The sequence below is a fragment of the Anguilla anguilla genome, chromosome 19, assembly GCF_013347855.1.
Source record: "Anguilla anguilla isolate fAngAng1 chromosome 19, fAngAng1.pri, whole genome shotgun sequence".
NCBI classification, from domain to species: domain Eukaryota; kingdom Metazoa; phylum Chordata; class Actinopteri; order Anguilliformes; family Anguillidae; genus Anguilla; species Anguilla anguilla.
The window spans coordinates 14,470,173-14,488,708 of record NC_049219.1 but is presented as its reverse complement, the minus strand read 5'-3'; the positions used below and the strand labels follow the sequence as shown (position 1 = coordinate 14,488,708).

General features: G+C 43.6%; 1 protein-coding gene across 2 annotated transcripts; it reads right to left on the bottom strand.

Annotated features, from left to right (window-relative positions):
* Positions 1-183: 183 nt before the first annotated feature.
* adm2b (adrenomedullin 2b) lies at positions 184-15,482 on the bottom strand. Of its 2 annotated transcripts, XM_035402220.1 has the most exons (3): positions 15,186-15,482; positions 14,560-14,889; positions 184-4,375 (listed from the first exon to the last, which is right to left on the bottom strand). In XM_035402220.1, the coding sequence occupies exons 2-3, from the start codon at positions 14,658-14,660 to the stop codon at positions 3,982-3,984; spliced, it is 495 nt and encodes a 164-aa protein (XP_035258111.1). In that variant the 5' UTR covers positions 14,661-14,889; positions 15,186-15,482; the 3' UTR covers positions 184-3,981. The 2 variants fall into 2 exon arrangements, with proteins under 2 accessions (XP_035258111.1, XP_035258112.1); XM_035402221.1 differs by lacking the exons at positions 14,560-14,889; positions 15,186-15,482 and adding an exon at positions 14,398-14,548.
* Positions 15,483-18,536: the final 3,054 nt, after the last annotated feature.

Genomic DNA, 18,536 nt, shown 5'->3' with positions numbered 1-18,536 from the left:
AGAGATGAGTCAAACACACACACACACACACATGCACGCACACGCACACGCACACATGCATGTGCACACACACACACGCACACATGCACGTGCACACACACACACACACACACAGAGGGAGAACAAGAGTGAGAGAGAGAGAAATTCACAACAGGATCAATGATAAGCACACATAGTATTTTATCTATTTCAGTAAATCTTTATTTTACAAAGAGGACCATGATTAATAATAACACATGCTAACACTTGCATATCTGTAATATTTAGTATTAAACTACATAATCTTTACTACCAATGTACTGCTCAGAGATACAGAAAAACAAAATGCGATAAATAGTTTCTTTGGTGTCATAAATATACACATACAACCTTCACTTAAACACAATATGCTTATTAAATATTAAATATCACAACTAAAATATAAACAAGGGTACAAAATTGTGTGGACTCACTGTCTCAGTCGCCCACAACTATAGCGTGCTGACACCTCTTAACATACATTCATACATATGTTCATAAAATACAATATATACAACAAAAGGTTTAATTAATTTATTATTAAATAACATATTCTTAAATTCAAGTCATGAAAAACTTAGAAAAAGTCATACTTGCTCAATAAAGTGCTTTGCCTCGTTGCCGTAATGCTAATGAGCTCTCAAGGGATTGTGGGAAACGTAATGCAAAAAGAGGGGCTCAAGGGCATGGAGAGTTCAGCAGGCCACTGCAGCACTCATGGGCCGGCTGCAGCTCCCTAAACTAGACAGAGAACTCAGACTACAACTTACAGACTCCACCCTCAGTCCTGCCCCTTCATGTGATACCAAGACTCTGATGTCATTACTAAAGGTCTGTTCCATCAGTCAGTGTTAGGGTCACCCCTAGCTCACCAGTGTTTTAGTCAAGTTATGGTTTTGGTCCAGCACCTCTAACAAAGGTGAGACCGTTGATTCACCGTTGTTTTGTTCCCATCTATTTATCAGGAGACCATCAGCATGGCTCTGAATTAAAAAGACCAGTGGCTGTGTGTAAATGGCCCAGGACATCACCGGGGAAACAGGGTTCTCTTATTCAGCAGTAGCACATTCTAACAGAGGGGAGTGACTGCTCCTAAACCTGTCTCAGCACAGTTCAGCCGTGCCATAACTACAGTTAACAATCACACGATAACAGAACTGCCACAATTTGGGTTTTCTGAACACACACACACACACACGCGCACGCGCGCGAGGAGAGATTGTAAGGTCACTCACTCTACAGTACAGTATTTAAGGTACATCAGTCAGTGCTGAGAATTGTAAGGGCCTTTTTGGTGACACGACGTTTATGCGTGACCATCCCCAGTAATTCACACCACCCGCGTCTCAGAAAAGCAGTCTATGTGGCAGGCCTGCTCTTGCTCTACCTGGAGAGCCGTAAATCCATAAAATACAAAAACCAACAGGTTTTCAGCATTTGAAAGCATTTTAATTTTCAGTGGTGATTTTATCCATAGTACAGCATATTGAAACCACCTAGCATGCAGGTCTATAGGACAGGTAGAGTTAAACCAGAGGCAGATTATAATAAATCCAGATTATATTCATTCTATTGCAATTGCCATTGTGCATAATTCATAAGAGAAAGAGAAATAATTAAGAAAAAAGTGATGTTTAATAACAATAAACAGAGTACCACTTAGGATTATAGTTATTTTTGTTGCGGCCTGATCCCAGAGTAGTATTCTTTAAGAATTAAAATATACAACTGGGAGGACCAATATTGTTGACTCAAATGAGAAATATCTGGAATAGAGTTATTGTTTTGGCCAGAACTGTAGCATCGTAACAGTCAGAATACCGATCTGGCAAGTTTGCCGATGAGAAATGGCTGGTTTTAAACTGCAGGAAAAATTCAAGAATTTGTCTTAAGGCCACTTGGTATTTTAAGATTACAGGAAAAGGACTGTCAAATATAATCTGTTTATTTATCTGCAGCTGGGAACAGTAATTTCGTCCCATATTTTTAATCTGAGTAATCCTCACGACTACCGAGTTAGCAATCCTCAAATTGTCATGTTTTGTGTTGCACTGTCATTTTCATTGTAAGGCATTCATGATCCAAGTCCTGCTGGATGAAGGCACTAATTATATGTAGGGCCTGACCCTCACGTGTCTGTCTAGAGAGATGGAATTGCATTCAAGTTCCATTCCTCTGCATGTCCGTCATATTTAAAATCTCACATTATGCAGATAATAGTGCTTCCCCATTAAAGTCATTTGTACCGTAAAAACACTGCCCCTGTAATTGTGATAGGGTGACTTTCGCAAGGATATTCATTTCAGTTGTCACTTTTTAAAATATAAACAGCTAACAAAACTGAAGTTTCAATAGAATCGCAACTCTCGAATCTTTCCACTAATCGGGGTTTCAGTGGTGTTTGACCTGCATTTGGGAGTGGAAGGCTTACGCAAGGCACTTGTGTACCCATTCCAGCTCAGGCACTGGAGAAAACTGTTACTCAGTGGTGAAAAATTGGAATGTATGATGGTTGATTTATTAAATTTCCCTGGAATAGAATTCAGAATCAAATTTATAAACCACTTGGCTTTTTAAACATTATCTTCAACTTTCTCCCAGAATGAGTCAACAGACTCTGGAGATTGTGTCAGACAGTGTTTTTGCATGAATATAGATTCAGATTTGGTGTTGCACGGAACTTTCTTTTCAGTTGCCGTGACACCAGCCATTCTGATTCTAAATGGAATCTCTACATTTCCAGGAACAGTTCCTGTCGGGTGAAATCAAATGAAGTTTGAATAAGCCTTCCTTTTTGACTTTTTAACAGTAGATCTAAATGAGAGGATTGCTGCTGCAACATTGCAGCACCGAATTCAGAAATGCCCAGCGTGTTAACGTCCCTCAAAGCCGGAGAGATGTAACTGAATCTGGGGAAGGTGAGCTCTCTGCGCCATGATGGAAATGTTCCCTGATGCTCTCATTAGCCCGATGACTCTGCTAGGCCCAGATTCCCATCCCCTGAGCGGCGGGTTTAGAATATCCCTCACCCCCGCATCACTGGGTATGAAAGCCAGCCAGGACTTCGCCAAAATCTCAGCACTTTCCTTGAGGCCCAATTACAGTAATCACGGGTGAGCTATGCCCCCGCCCCCCCTCCCCAGAGTGCCGACAGTGGTGACCCCCCCTCGTGGACTTAAGAGCTTGCTGGAGCGGCTCACATGACCATAGGGGAGGCTTTCAGGCAGCTGGTAGAACCTGGTGGCCTATGAACCAGGTCCACTTGTCAAGCATAAATCTCAGTTTAACTTGGCAGATCCTTTTTTTTTTTTTGGAAGGGGGCAGAGGAGGGAGGTGCACGCAACCTCAGTCAGCCCTCTGGAGTTCACAGGTCCAAGAACTGAAGGCATTCTGGTTTAAAGCCACATTAAAGGGTGGCATGTTTGATCAGTGGTGCGTAAGCTGACTGAAATCCCCAGGTTCAGCTGGCTGGCTGTTTTCAGCACAGCGGGTGTTTGGCATATTACTGTACAGATAAATGGGGTCATGCTCTGCGGTTGTGATGAGAACCTATGAACCTGCCTGTATTCTCACATTAACAGGATTAGGACATGAAGCTAAAGTGTCTCCCTGCCTCTGATTGGCTGAGCAAGGCCTGCTGGTCACATAGGTGCTGTACAGGTCTCAGAAAGAGTCTGGGGGGGGGGGATAACCGGCTATTGTCTCCGCCTGCACAAATCAAGCACCCAAAGTGGCTTCCTAAGGGACATATGCACCATTGCTGATGATGCGTCTGCTGGTGAATAAGGCACAGAAAAAGAACTGGCGATGCAATTTAAGCTGAAGGCGAGACAAGATCTGTAGGCCGTGCTGATCTTTGAGTCTTGAGTACATGAGAGCTATCTGCGATAACAGGATTTAAAGTAACGTAGCGTTCGCTGTCTTCCATGCCTGCTCGGGTTTGGGACCGGCCTCTTCCTCCACTCATCCGTAACTGTGCGGACTATGCGGGTTTATGGGGGAGGAGTCTTCCCGGCCACTCTGACCAATCAGCTGATAGAGCCGGTGGCTAAGGTTCTGTACCTGGCAGGTGCCAAGGACACAGCCCACGCGCATCAGCTGCGGGTGGTGGTGACCCCTCGCCCCGTGGTGGGCATGGCGACGACCTCTGGACGCCCTCTGGCCGGACAGGGCTTGGAAGGGGTCGGTTGGCATGGGAACCGGGCCTTCCTGTCTCGTGGGAGGGGCCTTGGAGAGGCGGCGCTTCCACCATTCGCGCCTGACCTCCAGGGCGAGGTGAGGGGAGGCTGGGGCGCCGGACCTCGCTGGGGCGTTCTCACCCCCACTGAGCTCCTCAATCCTCTTCAGGAGGGCCAGCCTGGACAACAAGACAAGGACAAGAGGAGTAGGTTAGCATGCCCTGTCAGCATTTTAGTCTGCCAGTCATCATCAGTGTCCTGCCCTGTTCACAAGCGTGTCCATGTAGCAGTCTGCATAGCTCCTCAGATTAAGATAATGAAGTTTATTGCGACGGACCTGTGACTCGGGGGATGGTGCAACACGCTGGAGCAGCTTATTATTGAATGATTGCCGTAAGCGACTTATATAGATGACCTTAATGTAATGTGCTCTGAATGTAAATCCCAGTAAACCAAACAAACAGCCCATTGCCTAGCTACCGACAGTACGCGAGTCCTCACAAAGCTAACGCACTGGGAACAGCTCATTCATCTCTATCTCTCTTTCTGACTCTCACACACACACACACACACACACACACACTCTGTTCCCTCGTTTGGATCTGTCTTTCATTCCCCTGCTCATCTCTGGAGCACCATGGTCTGTATCGCTGGTTCGTGGTGTGGGGACGGAAGCCGCAGCCCTAACTTAAAAAAGAGCCGTTCTCACAGAGCGGCGCAGCGGCGCTGACTCAGAGCGGCTCGATCTGGGACCGTCCGGCCCTGCCAGCACCGAGCACGGAGAGCTCAGCGTGAGCTGACGCGGCCGCGCGCGGTAACCTCACAGCCTGTGCTGTGATTTCCACGGGGAGCTGGAGAGCCTGGTTTTGCGCGTCGTCCCGAATCGCCGGGGGACGCCGTAGCAACGGCACGTGTCTCTGAGTACAATGGACCGTTCCAGACAGACAAAAATAGAACATTCCAAAAAAAAAAAAAAAAAACGATAAAAATGGAGATCTAAAGAACTGTAATATGTTATTAATGAAATAAAGGGTCACACGCAGAGATGTTTTTCATTCCTGCTACCACAAAGCCTTGGAAAAAATGTGGAACCTCCAGCTGTTTAAGCCTGAGAGTTAAACGCATTGGCTCCTGACGCATAATCCAGTTAGCCCGTGGAAACACACTGGACCGAATGCTATTTTTCTTCAATTTAAAAGGCCTGGCTTCGAAACACCTTTTTTTGTGCACACGCTGCACAATAACAGAGTCATTCTGAGCGATAGCTTCAAATAGCTGGAGGAGAAACCAGCGGTGATGCTCAAAGTCATAATTAGGAAAGGTCGAGTAGGCCTCTCCACCCGGGGGAACGGCCGACTTGTGTTCTGATCGCAGACGTCCAGTGTGAGGGAAAGTACAGGCCTTGATGTGGGGAAATGACAGAGTACTGAGTTCAAGATGGGCGACAGGGACTGTGAGACAGACTGTGTACACAAACAAGCGAGCCTTGCCCTTTGGGACCGACTCAGAAACTTCTCCAGACCACATCCTCCGGCGTGCTGTCTCCGTTCACTGACCTTTGTGAAGGTTTTAGGCTCCTTAGGATGGAGTTTACCCCCCCTCCCCACCACTTTTTAAAATGTATAATCCCCCCTCCCACCACTGCCCCCACTGCTAATAACAGTCATCAACATGACCACGTGCAAACAGGGCTTTGAGGCTTTGCCAGGCTGTCACTCTCCACAAATGAGTCAGCCTCACCGGGCAAGCTTTTGGTTCTTCAGAGACAAAGACACGACGCATCTGATCCTGTGGGTCCCTCACCCGTTTGAGAATAATAATAATAATAATAATAATAATAACCCCCACCATGAATCGTGCATTTACTATCCTTCCAGACAATGTTAGTGACTTTCTTCTGAAAGTTTTTTTATCAGCACCCCATAAAGGGGGCTCTTCCCCTGACGTGGTCCCCATCCAAACCACGGACGAGTGGTTTTCACTGAAATAATTATACAAGAAATTATAAAAGGAAAGTGGAGGTGTCTTCTTTTGCACCAAAAATTCACTCCACGTTGAGACTGTGTTCACACTTTCGCTCACAAGCCACCCGTGTGACCTGGGATCATTTAAGGACAAAAAGATTAGTGGAGGGGAAATTGTGTGTGGGAGCAAAAAACTTCATTTCTGTGCCAAAATGGCTGAGGACAAACTATTCGCCGGTTTAGTTTTCCAACAAACGCGTCCTAATTTTGGTTCTTAAATGTCCCTTAAAGGGCAGCGATCTGTCCTGACAGATTCAGCGAGTAAGCGAGCAGGCTGGGGAACTTGCCTCAGACATCCGTTGGGTTCCAGCTGCCACCACGCTGTTTTGGACACGCGGGCTCAGCCACCTTAAGGGCACTGACCGAACCAGCAGCCAATGTCACAGCTTCTATAAACAGCGCTGTTTCGAGGAATATCTCATTATGCCAATCATATGCCCACTTGGATGAGTCATGTGACCTTTCCTGGTAGTTACTGTTGCTAAGCACTCAGCAAGAGTGCACCTTAGATCAGGAGTCTGCTGACTTGTAACTGAATATGGTTTTTTTTTTTTTTTTTCAACACGGTTTTGTTATTTGGCCAAACAAAAGTCTGAGCTCTTTTTTCCCCCCTTTTTTTTTTTTTAAACCCAAAGAGGTGCCTTTCTCAGAGCAAACAAGATTAACTGCGATATGCAGAAACCGGTAATTTCATCACTTGCTTTGTGCAGATCTGACACCTGTAACAAAAACTTGGGTTCCCTCTGGGGAACGGTCCGTCGCTAACGAAATTCAGCCGCAGGTCAGTGTGAGGCAGTTTGCGAGGGTGTTTTATTCGGGACGCCCGCGGAACAAAAGAACTGCAGCTGTGAGTCTGGACGCTCAAACGAGGCAACGCTGGCCCCCTTCCAAAAAAACCCGCTCTCTAATCCTTTATCGAGCAGACCCTTGAATGTTTTGAAGTGCTGATTCCTCCTGGCTGTCCAGCTGCATGGGAACAAACACGCGTTTCTGCACAGTCCCTGCGGAAGGACTGAGGGCTGTGTCTGTGTGTAAAAGCTGTTCTGTTCTCAGTGGCTCCTGAGCGCTCCGGCCCGATGTGCTGCACACACTGGCTCCGGTGGCCTCTTGCTGATTGGACGCTGCGGTTTGCAGGTGATCAGTTTCCTAAGCGGGAGCCAAAGGGTCTCATGAGGTGAATTTTAGCCGCGCGGTGACGCATGATAAATGGCGATATAGTGATTGACGCAATCAAATCCGCCGCCAGGTCACTTCACATTTCTGCCCCCTGCCCTCAGTACAGCAGCGCGTTATCATTCCAGACCCGCCGAGTATGTCTAAGAAACATTACTGAAGGGTTATTATTTTACTTAACGGTTTGTTTATATATATATATATATATATATATTTTTTTTTTTTTTAATTAAGGCCAGAGGGTCAGTCTGACTCAGGGTGTATAAAGACCTTTCCAGATTTCAGTTTTTTTTTTTTGTTTTTTTTTGTGGTAGTAAAATCTGTAACCACCATGGACACTCTCATGGAAAACCATGTAAACGAGCCCCTCGAGCTTCTGAGAGCTATTAGTGAGAATTTAATTCCTCTCATTGGTTTTACCTGACAGGCTGAGCCCATTCAGGCTTGAGGAGATAATCCTCACTATTGACAGTAATTGAAGTCTGTGTGATTGGCAAAAGATCGGAGATTAACTCCAGGGCTTTTTATTTCATGTCCTTTAATCTGTAACAGATTATAACTGTTTTTTTTTCTTCTTCTTCTTTTGTTAGGAATCCATGCAGTCATGCTCAGTTTGAGTCAATTTTCCTTTTGAGGGCATTAGCAATAAGGCACTTAGCGATTTAAGAGCTCCACTTAAGGGAAAACCAATCTGTTTCCTTTGTTTTCTTTTGTTATTTCTTTATCTCTAAGATTAAAATCAAATCTTTGGCCACCCTGATAACAGTGTATGATAAAGCCCATGTCTGATGCCAGTTTCTCTCACACAAGTGCAGAAAAAGATGCTTGTACCGTGTTTTAATCAGGCGATCTGCCAAGCACATCTAAAACAAAAAGTTTAGTTAAAATATGCGAAATTAATACACAACCAGCCCAGCAAACCATGGGGGATGGGGAATTAATTATTTTTTGAAACACTTGGTATGAGAAACAGTAAAAGATTTGCCATTTTCTCTCCATCACATTTTCATGCTATTGACTAATCAGTAAGAAAAAGTTTTTTTTTCTTGACTGTACATTGATAGCATATTTTCTGCATTTACAGCCTCAGATGTGTTGTTGGCCACATTCATTTACTAGAAAGTACTTTAAGTAATCTGTTTGTTTAGCAAGAAAGGACTGCATTTGTTTTCAACAAATTCTGCCTTTGCCAAACCGTGGAATGCGTCACCGCCTTGGCTGATTTTACTGGATGTTTTTGCATGGTTCACCACAGCAAATAAAGCTACGGCCTTCAATCTGTGTTTTCCAGGAAAACTGGAAATGGTTAAAATGATATACAATATTGCTGGATGGATTACGCAGCTCAGCTTCTCATGAGGTAAAAAAGGAGAAGTGTCTCACAGTTTGGTTTCAGCGCAGAGGAAACGTGCTCTTTGGGGATTCTGGGGATGGAATTTAGGCCTTATCCGCTAAGCCACAGCGGAATTTTCCCTTGTGAGATCGGTTTTCTTTTTCGCTTGAGCTCGCCGTAATGACCCCAAAAGCTAGACGGGTATAAAATGGCAGCACGCTATCCGAGCCCGTGAAGAAGCCTTACCTGTCGAGTGGTATTATCCCTTTGTTACAACACAAACTGCTGTTTGTTTGGTTACCGTTGCGCTTGGTCAGATTGTGTTTGTCTGAGGCTTTTCCGTGCCGTTGCATTTTTGTGTTCCTTTTTGCATAGTAATGATCGTAATAATAGGGAATAAACTCGACTCACAGGGCGCTTCGTTTATAAACAATAGAGGGCAGTGCTGTTGCGTAACAGTGTGGGAACTAAGCTCATAGCTTTAAAATGGGGAGATTGCAGGTTTAAATCCTGTTAAGAATAAGAGCAGTGCTTACCATGAAGTAATGTAAATAACCAGGAATGCCACTAAACAACCCCAAAACAAAAGACAGCAACAGAAAACTCAAGACACTGTGTGCAACTGACCTTAGGTAAGGTCATCTATGAGACAAATAATTAGCTTAGGTTAAAAAAACTTCAAACCCAGGATCATGCCTGTAGGTTGATGGCCCTAGTTGTTTTAAATCAGACTTTTAAAGCCACTCTACAAACTGATACATGAAAATACATGAAAGCAAAAATGTTCATCATTCACCGGCTGAATTGTCCAATGTACTTTATATGTACTCCCATTATACGTACATATAATGACGAAAAAGAGGCGAAGCACAGTTTTTTTCCACCTGAGAGGCACTTGAAAAGAGAGTCACATGTGCGTAGCACCTGACACAGTGACAGCATCACACCAGGACACAGCTTTCCTTCTAAAGCCAGTTTACAGCGCTGGTCAGAACAGAGCGATCTCTTGTTGGACAGCCATTTGGCAACACAAGCCACCTCCAGAACAATCAAATGTAGGCCACTGCCTCAAAATGCTTTTCTTCGCTCGTAGAAAGCGCCTTTTTTCCTCATCCACCTAAAGTTCTCTTAGAAAACAGAAGCTGATTTGATGAATAATTTAGTGCAACATTGAGACTAGTAAACCCAATTATTTCCGTTACTTCCCTTTTCCTTCTCTATATCACTGACCTGGATTAAGTCATCATGTGTCCTTAATTTTTTAACACAAAATTAGATGCATTTTCTTGCAAACAGTTTGGAGAATCCAACTATCGCCAGAACTAACTCACCATACTGTGCATGCAAAGAAGCAAGCCACAGTTAACATTCAGTCAAGTCAAAACTTTGGATGAGTCACGCACCCTTTCCTAGTAGTAGTACTAGCAGTAGTAGGACGTATTTTGATTAAAATCCAGGTCAATGTCTGCAGTCGACCTCCCGGGGGTGTTTTTGTCTGTGTGTATTTGAATAATGACGCCAAAAGCATTTCATAGGTTCATTTTGTAGGCCCTGGTACCACGTAGTTGTGTGCTAAGGTCACCTGAGGGTAAAATATCCAGAGGAGAATCACACAAGGAGGAAAAGCTTCAGCTTACAAAAGTACCACTTCACCAACTGAAAACTGCAATTCCAGTTTGCTTTTAATGCCAAGCTTACAGCCGTTACTTTTTAAAACCTCGCCCAGCCTGGTCCTGACTTAACTGCAGTGTTCACCTCAAATGTCTTTCGCCTCTTGAAATGGCTAAATATGTTTTGTGTGGTTTTTATTGAGATTTTAAGTTTCTGCTTGGTAATTTGAGCTAATTTAAGATACTTAAAGCCTATCTTAACAACCAGTGACTAGATAGAACGGATCACATCTAACTGAACAAAGGATTAATCTGCAAGTATACCCTGGAAAGAGGACAGAAATCCCAGAATGGGTTGATTAATTAGGCAGAACAGACAGGGAGATGTGCTTAGTGATCTCGGTGCCTGGTAAGACCCTTTGTCTCAGAAGGAGTGATTCAGCTCAGGCACAAGGTCCAGGGCCCCACAGCTTAGCCACGCGGCTCCTTTAATGGACTGGATCAAGACTTAGTGCTGGCACACGGCGACCTGAAGGGGTAGATCCGCACTCTTTCTCTCTTCTCTGTTTCTCTCTCTCTCTTGCTCTCTCCTTCTCTCTCTTTCTCTCTTCTCTGTTTCTCTCTCTCTCTCTGTTGCACTCTCCTTCTCTCTCTCTCTCTCTCTCTCTCCCCTTGTAATAGGGATGTGTTGTGTTTCACACGGCCACATCAGGCTCTGGGGGTGGAGATAGGCCCTGTGTCATTCACTGGCTGTAGTAAGCAATGCACCCCAGCCTCCCCTGCAATACCATCACCAACAACATTTTGGCCACGTACGGGCTCGCTTGAAAAACAGTGCAATATGGATAGCTTCACCAGCAAAAGCTTGCTAAGACCATGAACCGTCACACCCCTCAGTCCTTGTCCACTTGTGATTGTATTCTTTGAGCTCTTTGAATTTCGAAACTTTATGGACGACATTTGGAAATGTCACTTTATCTCCTCTGTAACCGACATTACGGTAACCGACAGATACATCTCCACTGAAGCGGCACGTTCTCCTTTGCTCAACACTGTGAAAAAGACCGTTATGAAGGCTGCATGCCATCCTGGGACAAAAAGCCTCAAACGGCACTAAAATCTTGCCGTGGGGCTTTCCCATCAAAGACACATAGAGATTGAGGTGCGTGACTGAGATCATAGCAGGATTACATTTGACTTTGTGCATTTCTGCCAGTTCCAACTTCGCTTGTGACTTGTGCTCGGCTGAGTGGGCTCGGCAGATCTGGGTGTGTAAAGTCTGTTAGAGGGTCACTCCTGCAGTGAGGCCTGGACCCGGAGGGAGTCGGCCTCAGCTTTGTCTCCCATTGGTGCAGGCAGAAATGCCGAAAAGAGAGACCCTTGAAGACTCTTCCCAGGTTAGGGGCTCAGCATGCGGTCCACTCGGAGTCCGACCGGCGCTCGCTTGTTCCCAATCACAATTCTGCGGCGCGTAAAAAAGTTAGAGGGGCGGAACCCGGCGGACGGGAGCCATCTCAGAACTGATTGGTCCGCGGCACTCCAAGCCGGTCCAGAGGGGTGGGGTGGGGGGGTGAGGGGGGCGAGGGGGGGGGGGGTTGGGACGAGAGGAGCATTTCTCGAAAACCGTGGACGGTCCCATAGCCTGCTCACACAACTGTCTGCCCCCTCTCCAGCCCAAAGCCAAGGGTACTCCAGCAAAACTCGAGTATCACGGCAACAATGGGGACCCCCTTTAAGGGCTCTTATCCCTGCTAATGAGCGTGTGTGTGCAGCCAGCACTGCAGCACACCCAGGCCCCGTTACCTGCTGCAGGTACAGCCCCGCTCCTGCATCAGTGTGGGCCAGAGCGTACCCACCATATGACCTCACTACAGCATACACTGTTTATCCTAACAGTATAATGACTGAGCCCCAAGTGCTTTTTAACGGCCCAATTACTGTACACAACTTATATTGTGCTGTTGTATTGGTATGAATACAAAATGTGTCTAGTGCACCAAATCCTAATTAAATAACCTTTCCAACTTGCAACAAAAAGAAGCTCAGAAACTCTCACTTCCTCAGAAAACAAAGCCATTTCTCTTTTATTCTTTTTTTTTTTTTACAAAACTTTTTATCATGCTGTCAGTTACACAGTAAAATGTTCTGCATTAAATCAAATCGTATGAGTCCACTATGTCCAAAGTGGAGTCACATAAACTCTGCTAGTGTTGAATTGACACCAGCCATTAAGGTGTGTACTCCTTGAAATAAAATAGTTTTACATGATTTAACAGACCCTATATAAGAACGAAGAACGGGTCAATGTTTCAGAATGGATCACGTGAGTCAATGCGCAGCATGCATGTTGTGTGTTCACTTTACATGTTTTTGACGTGAGCAGTTTGTTGAAACCAGAAGCAGCCTCCAGACTGCTACAGTAAGTAGCCAGGAGAGGGCATGCCAGGACTGTGTCATTCCATATTACTCACAGGATTTAAAAACCAGAATCACCTTCAATACCAGCCTGTGTCATAAGATCTCGGAGCGTTTTTACGCTCCACTGAGCGTGAAGTGATTTTCCCTGGTTGTATTTCAATAAGTACATGTTCGGTGATCCTAATAAGTTACTTTGTCATTGCCAAATACGCCATTATAAGGATTGTGGCTTCCTGTAGTTCACGCAGGTGTCAGATATTTGTGGAAAAGTACAAGTGCAAGAATGCGGTGTCCTGAAACTGGGAGTTCAAATGCTAAAAAGCGAACAGTGTGATAATGTGATGTTAGGCAATAGTTGATATAAGTTCTATAACATGTCTATAACGTTTCTATAATCCGTGCAATTGAGGATCATACATATGCCGTCACAGTTGATATACAGCCTATTCAGCATTCATTATTGATCCACTGAAATCAGCAAAATTCCACATAATTCTCTGGAAAATCACGTGGCTTATTTATTTTTTATTTTACATCACATTTCAATAAATATGTTGAAGACAAGCTTTGGCCACTTAGGGTAAAATAGACAGTAAAATGTTATTAAGATAATCGAACGTATTGTGCGTAAATTATATTACTGATTTTACTGAGCGACTCTTTAAAAGGGTGCCTATGCATTATTATTTATGAGCGTCTGTTGAAAATAACCTTGGAATCCAACACTGACGCAAGTGACAATCTTTTCCATGGGAACTTATAGCCTACAGAAATGCCGAGTTGGATCGTCGCGCGTAATTACGCGAATCGTGTCGTGTGCGTCAGGTAATTATATTAAGTTCACACACTTGCGTAAATGTAATTAGCATAAATGCTGTTTCGTATCTATAACAAGATTCTAAAGTTTTCCGTTTTCTTTTCTGTGCAAGCGAAAGTGATACCGCGATAAGAGAAAGTGCAATCAATGTGCCGAAAACCCTAGTAAAACACATGTGATCAGATCGTTAATAGTATCCAGAAAGACTATACACCAGCTTTCGGATTTATAAGGTTAGTCACGTAGCTGTAGAAAATCAATTTCGAAATTGGGCTCGGCTATTGCAAGAGTGCTGGTCGGCTATATCACATTCCCCCGTGACTGCTCGCTGTACTTTAACCTGTCTCGGTTTATTGCCTGGGACTCAATAACGCAACTCCATTCCGTACATATTCTGGTTTTCCAGCTGTTAAACAATCACGCGCCCACGGTCGCCCGGTGAAAGTTTGCATTCATGAAGGCACGTCCCGTGCAATATGACCTCGCTGTTCCGCCTCGCCGCTGTCTCAGCAAAATGCCGATTAATAAAGAAAACTTCTTTATCAAACTCCAGCCGTGTATAACTCAGATATTTACCGTTACAGATGGCAAAGATATGCATATAGCATGAAGGGCATATCATGGTGTAACAGGTGTGGTATTTTGCATTAAACGCGAATAGTTCATTAACTCAGCCTACTTGCACACACACCTGCATTAAGAGTCGAAAACGACTGAGCACTATTATTCTTTCTCAACTTTACAAAAATGTATCCTCAATTATTTACGATGACAGTTATAGGTATCCATTATTGATTCAGATAATTTTCATTCTGAAATAGCCTACCTTTTCCTCGGGCTTGCAGTCGTATTAATATAACGTCGATTCGCCATTGTTTCCTGCTTTAAATTCCGGTTTCTGTGGTTTCCTACTCCAAACGTCACTCTTTCTGCGCATAGGCTACTATCCTAAATTGCAGGAAGACGATCTGATAAAGTGATTCCTTACCTGTTCCTTTCGAGGCGTCCACCCGTCGGCAGAGCCAGTAATTGCTGGTGAAGGGAGAACAGGCTGATGCAACACATAGTAACCGGGAAAAACGATCGCATCGCGGGACAACTTCTCACACCCCCGGGAAGGAGGGGGTTTCAAAACCACCTGGAAAAAGTTCAAATCCCAGGGGGAAACTCCAAAAACAAACAAACAAACAAAAAATGTAATTAAAAAAATTTAAATAAATTATTTAAAAAACAAAGCAAATAAATAATAAGTTTCAAAATAAATAATTTAAAAACAAAACAAGAAATAATATCCAGACAAAATGTGTGTTGTTTCAACCTGGAAAGTAGGGAAAAAGGAACATTAAATATTTGCATTTCTCAATTTAACGCACATAAATGAGCATACAGATGTTTGCATAAGCAACTATAAAAGCAAAGTGAAATAAACGTCAACTTTCAATGTAAATATATTTACAGTGATTAAAATTCAGATTTATCTCTCGGCCATGTAGTGTAACTAGTTTGTGTAAATTGCAGCAAATCCTATTTCTGTAAACTAAGCAGAATTTCATGTACATGTTTAGTATATTTTCTGTGAATCAAAAATATATAATGAAAAAGGTCGAAACAAACCTTTTGCGCAGTCAAACTCCCGCGTGTAAATGTTAAGTTGCAGAATTTTCACACCCGGACCTCAACGCGTTAGCCAGGACCACAGGAATATCTGAAGCAGGTCTGCCGCTGAAATTGCTTATTTAAATATTGTGTGGGCGGGGCCCTGGACGAAGCGGCAGTGCTAGTTTTACAAGGCGTCAGGTACCACGCTTGTAATTTCATCATTTTTTGTGCTGGTATAGGCTAAATATTGTAAACCTTGTAGGACGCGGCAAGAGATCGCGGCAATGCTGACTGGACGCCTTGCGTTGGCTCCTTTGGACTGATAGAGATACGCTTAAACCCCTTCACTTGACTGGGTCAGGTTAATGCTGCTGACTACAGTATATAGAGCATGAAAGTAGAATCCCTTTCACTCTGATATTAAAATATTGAGGCTTTCCATTTTTAGAACGCTTTGTAAAGTCGATAAAAAAATGGACAACGTTTTAAATATCTAAATTATATGGTTGAGTAACCTACATTTTTTTCAATTAACTTAACTTTTACGGTTATGTCATTATAGACGGGGTTAAAGACATATTGTCGCATGTTGATGGTTAAAATAAATGCAATAGCTTATATATTTATAACCATATTTCATTCCTTAGATCGTATTTGTCACAAAGCTAAATAACTTCAGGTCCCTCCCTCTTTTTTGCTGTTATATAGCCTATAAAGTCTTTCAAGGGTGGTAATTATGTAAAAATTCAAATTAGGCAAGACTCACCAGGGGTTACATCAGCTTTTTCTTAACATACAGAACATATAGTGTTGCATTTAAAGTCATGTTGACACTTAGATGCCCATCTCACGTTAGGAAATTGCGTTCACACATGGGTTTGTTTCATGTTATGTATGTACGATTTATCTTTATAATTTCTCTTGTCAATAATCGACTTAATTATTGTTGCTGATACGCACCGAATCACCAACAGACACTGCGGCCACCCAGGACTGGATTCTGACACCTGCTATCAAAAGCAAGAAAATGTACTTCAGGTAACTCCAAAGCACCTTGTACAGTGATGTTATTTTCCAAGTGGCTGTATATATGAGCACACTAATTTTATTGCATTTATTTAAAATTATAATCCTAAATATCCGTTTGTATATCGTGCCAGTACGGTTACTCCGTTCCTTGAGTGCAGCGGACTCAAGTTGCATGTAGGCTACCTCAGGAAATACTGCAAACCAAAAACAAGATTAAATGTAATTTCTGAACAATAATCGGGTAAATAAACACACGTACGGCCTCTGGGAACGAAACATCGCTGTACACGGTGCTTTTGAGTTACTGGAAGGGTATTTTCTTGCTTTAGCCCGTAATCTGTCTAATCCCCGTACCAACCATTGAAAAAGTCAGCAGGTGGTCAGAAACGTCTGTAAGCAGGCAACCTGAAATATTCTTTCCTACACATAAAACTGGGTCAGTCGAACATACGCACAATAACTGAAATAATATCAAAAGCCCCGGAAAGTGAACTGATCTCTTTAAGATTCATTTTTGGGGCACAATAGAGCTCAGTAGCATAGAAGGAACAAACTCTTCTGTTATCTACCTCCCCCGACCCCCCCCCCGTCCCCCCGTCCCCCCGTCCCCCCGTCCCCCCAAATCGCAGAGGAGTCTTTTGAAGTTCACTGTGAGAACCTGAAGATCGCCAGGGTCCCTTTCAGACAGATACTTACGACGCACGGCTCATCCGGGATGTAATCCAATGAAAAAGTTCTGATCTCTTGTTAATCTCTTGTTAGTCATCTTGTCTGGGGATAATAACACTGAGGTGGCCTGATGAGAATTGAAAACCAGGAAAGTTGAGCTGACCCCTACCCTCCATATACCTGCCATATGCATTGAGTGCTGTTTATTTAAGTGTAGGATGCAGCTTTGACATGCAGTATCTGCACATAGGTGGCGATGGGTATGATGAGCAGGACGACATTTGGCTGTCACCGTGTTACACTGACACGGTCTCTTTACTGCTATTCGTTGTGATGTATCACCTTGTTTTGTGGATTGACACAGCTCTTTAACAAGGCAAAGTGTAACCAAACCTCGGACTGGAGAATGCGCATTACTTCAGAAACCCCGCCCTCCACCTGAGATTTAAACGAAAGGCAGATGTCATTTCACTGTTGCAATCGTCCTTTGTTGAAGCTTTATGATACTCCAATCACCAATGTTTTATCACAGTTCACACCCAATGTTCTTTCTTGCTTCAGCTGAGGAGTATTCTTTGCTATTGAAATTATTGTATATCTTGTGAAGGAACATTAGATTCACTGACGTAGGACCAGATGTTCTAATGAAATGTTCACAGTCTGATACACTTCTTGGGACTGATAGATGTTTCTGTATTTTTAAAAAATGATTATTATTTTATTCTTACTACCACCTTGTAATCAGGCTTGATTTTCACTTTGGGACACAGCCATTGTACACGTTGACAATGGGCATTGTAGAAGTATATACAAATAATCTAAGCTGTGCACGTTGTCCAAGAAAATAAATGATGCATACACCAACCAGTTGTTCTGTCGAGCAGGACTGAGGTTGTCCCATCTTCCCAAAGTGTGTGCTGGCCCGATGGACAGAGGGGACAGGAACCCCCAGGGCGTGTCCCTGCTTTTCTGGGACAGACAGCAGGTTCATAACGTCCCCTGCTTGTGTGTGGCGCTATATAAGTACAATATATTTGGGTAGGTTGAGATGGTGTGCAGTGGCAAGGTGCGGTCCTGGCAGTTTGATCCTGAGGGCGCTGATCGAATGCAGCCAGTATGCATTAAACAAAGGCTGTTCAGGCTGGAAATGGGAACTTCACCTGGTGTATCAGACTCCCTGTGTGAGTTTTTGCTGAGGCGGGAGGGGTGTCTGTTTTGTGACTCATTCGGTTAGGGATCAGTGCTGTACGTGACACTAGCACTATAAGCAATGCTGACACCTCCTTTTCTTTTTTTCCAGATTTGAGTCCTTTGGTTGGGTCTATCTGATGCATCAGCACTGTAAAATATTAACATTTGTGAGAAAAGGACACTGGAAGTTGTTAAAAAATGAGGTCCTACACAGCCAAAGAAAGACAGATGAATGGAAGAGCATTTTCTGAACCGGTAACCAGTCGCTTTATATACTCAAGGTGAAGCTGAATCATGCCACGTAGAATCAAATAACAGCTGGTGCTTTTTTTAGCAGGATGAATCAGGTAAATCAATATCATCTCACAGTTGTAGTTTCCAGGTTGTTTTCTCAATTCTATAATTAGAACACCAATCGTTTTATCAAGAGATGCACATTATAGGGAAGTAGGAAGTTATAGTTTGCACCCGTAACTT

Coding starts and splice junctions, on each gene's coding strand:
- adm2b (XM_035402220.1), bottom strand. CDS start 14,660: ATGCGATCGTTTTTCCCGGTTACTATGTGTTGCATCAGCCTGTTCTCC. Junction 4,376..14,559: donor GGACGCCTCGAAAGGAACAG/GTAAGGAATCAC, acceptor CTTGTTGTCCAG/GCTGGCCCTCCTGAAGAGGA.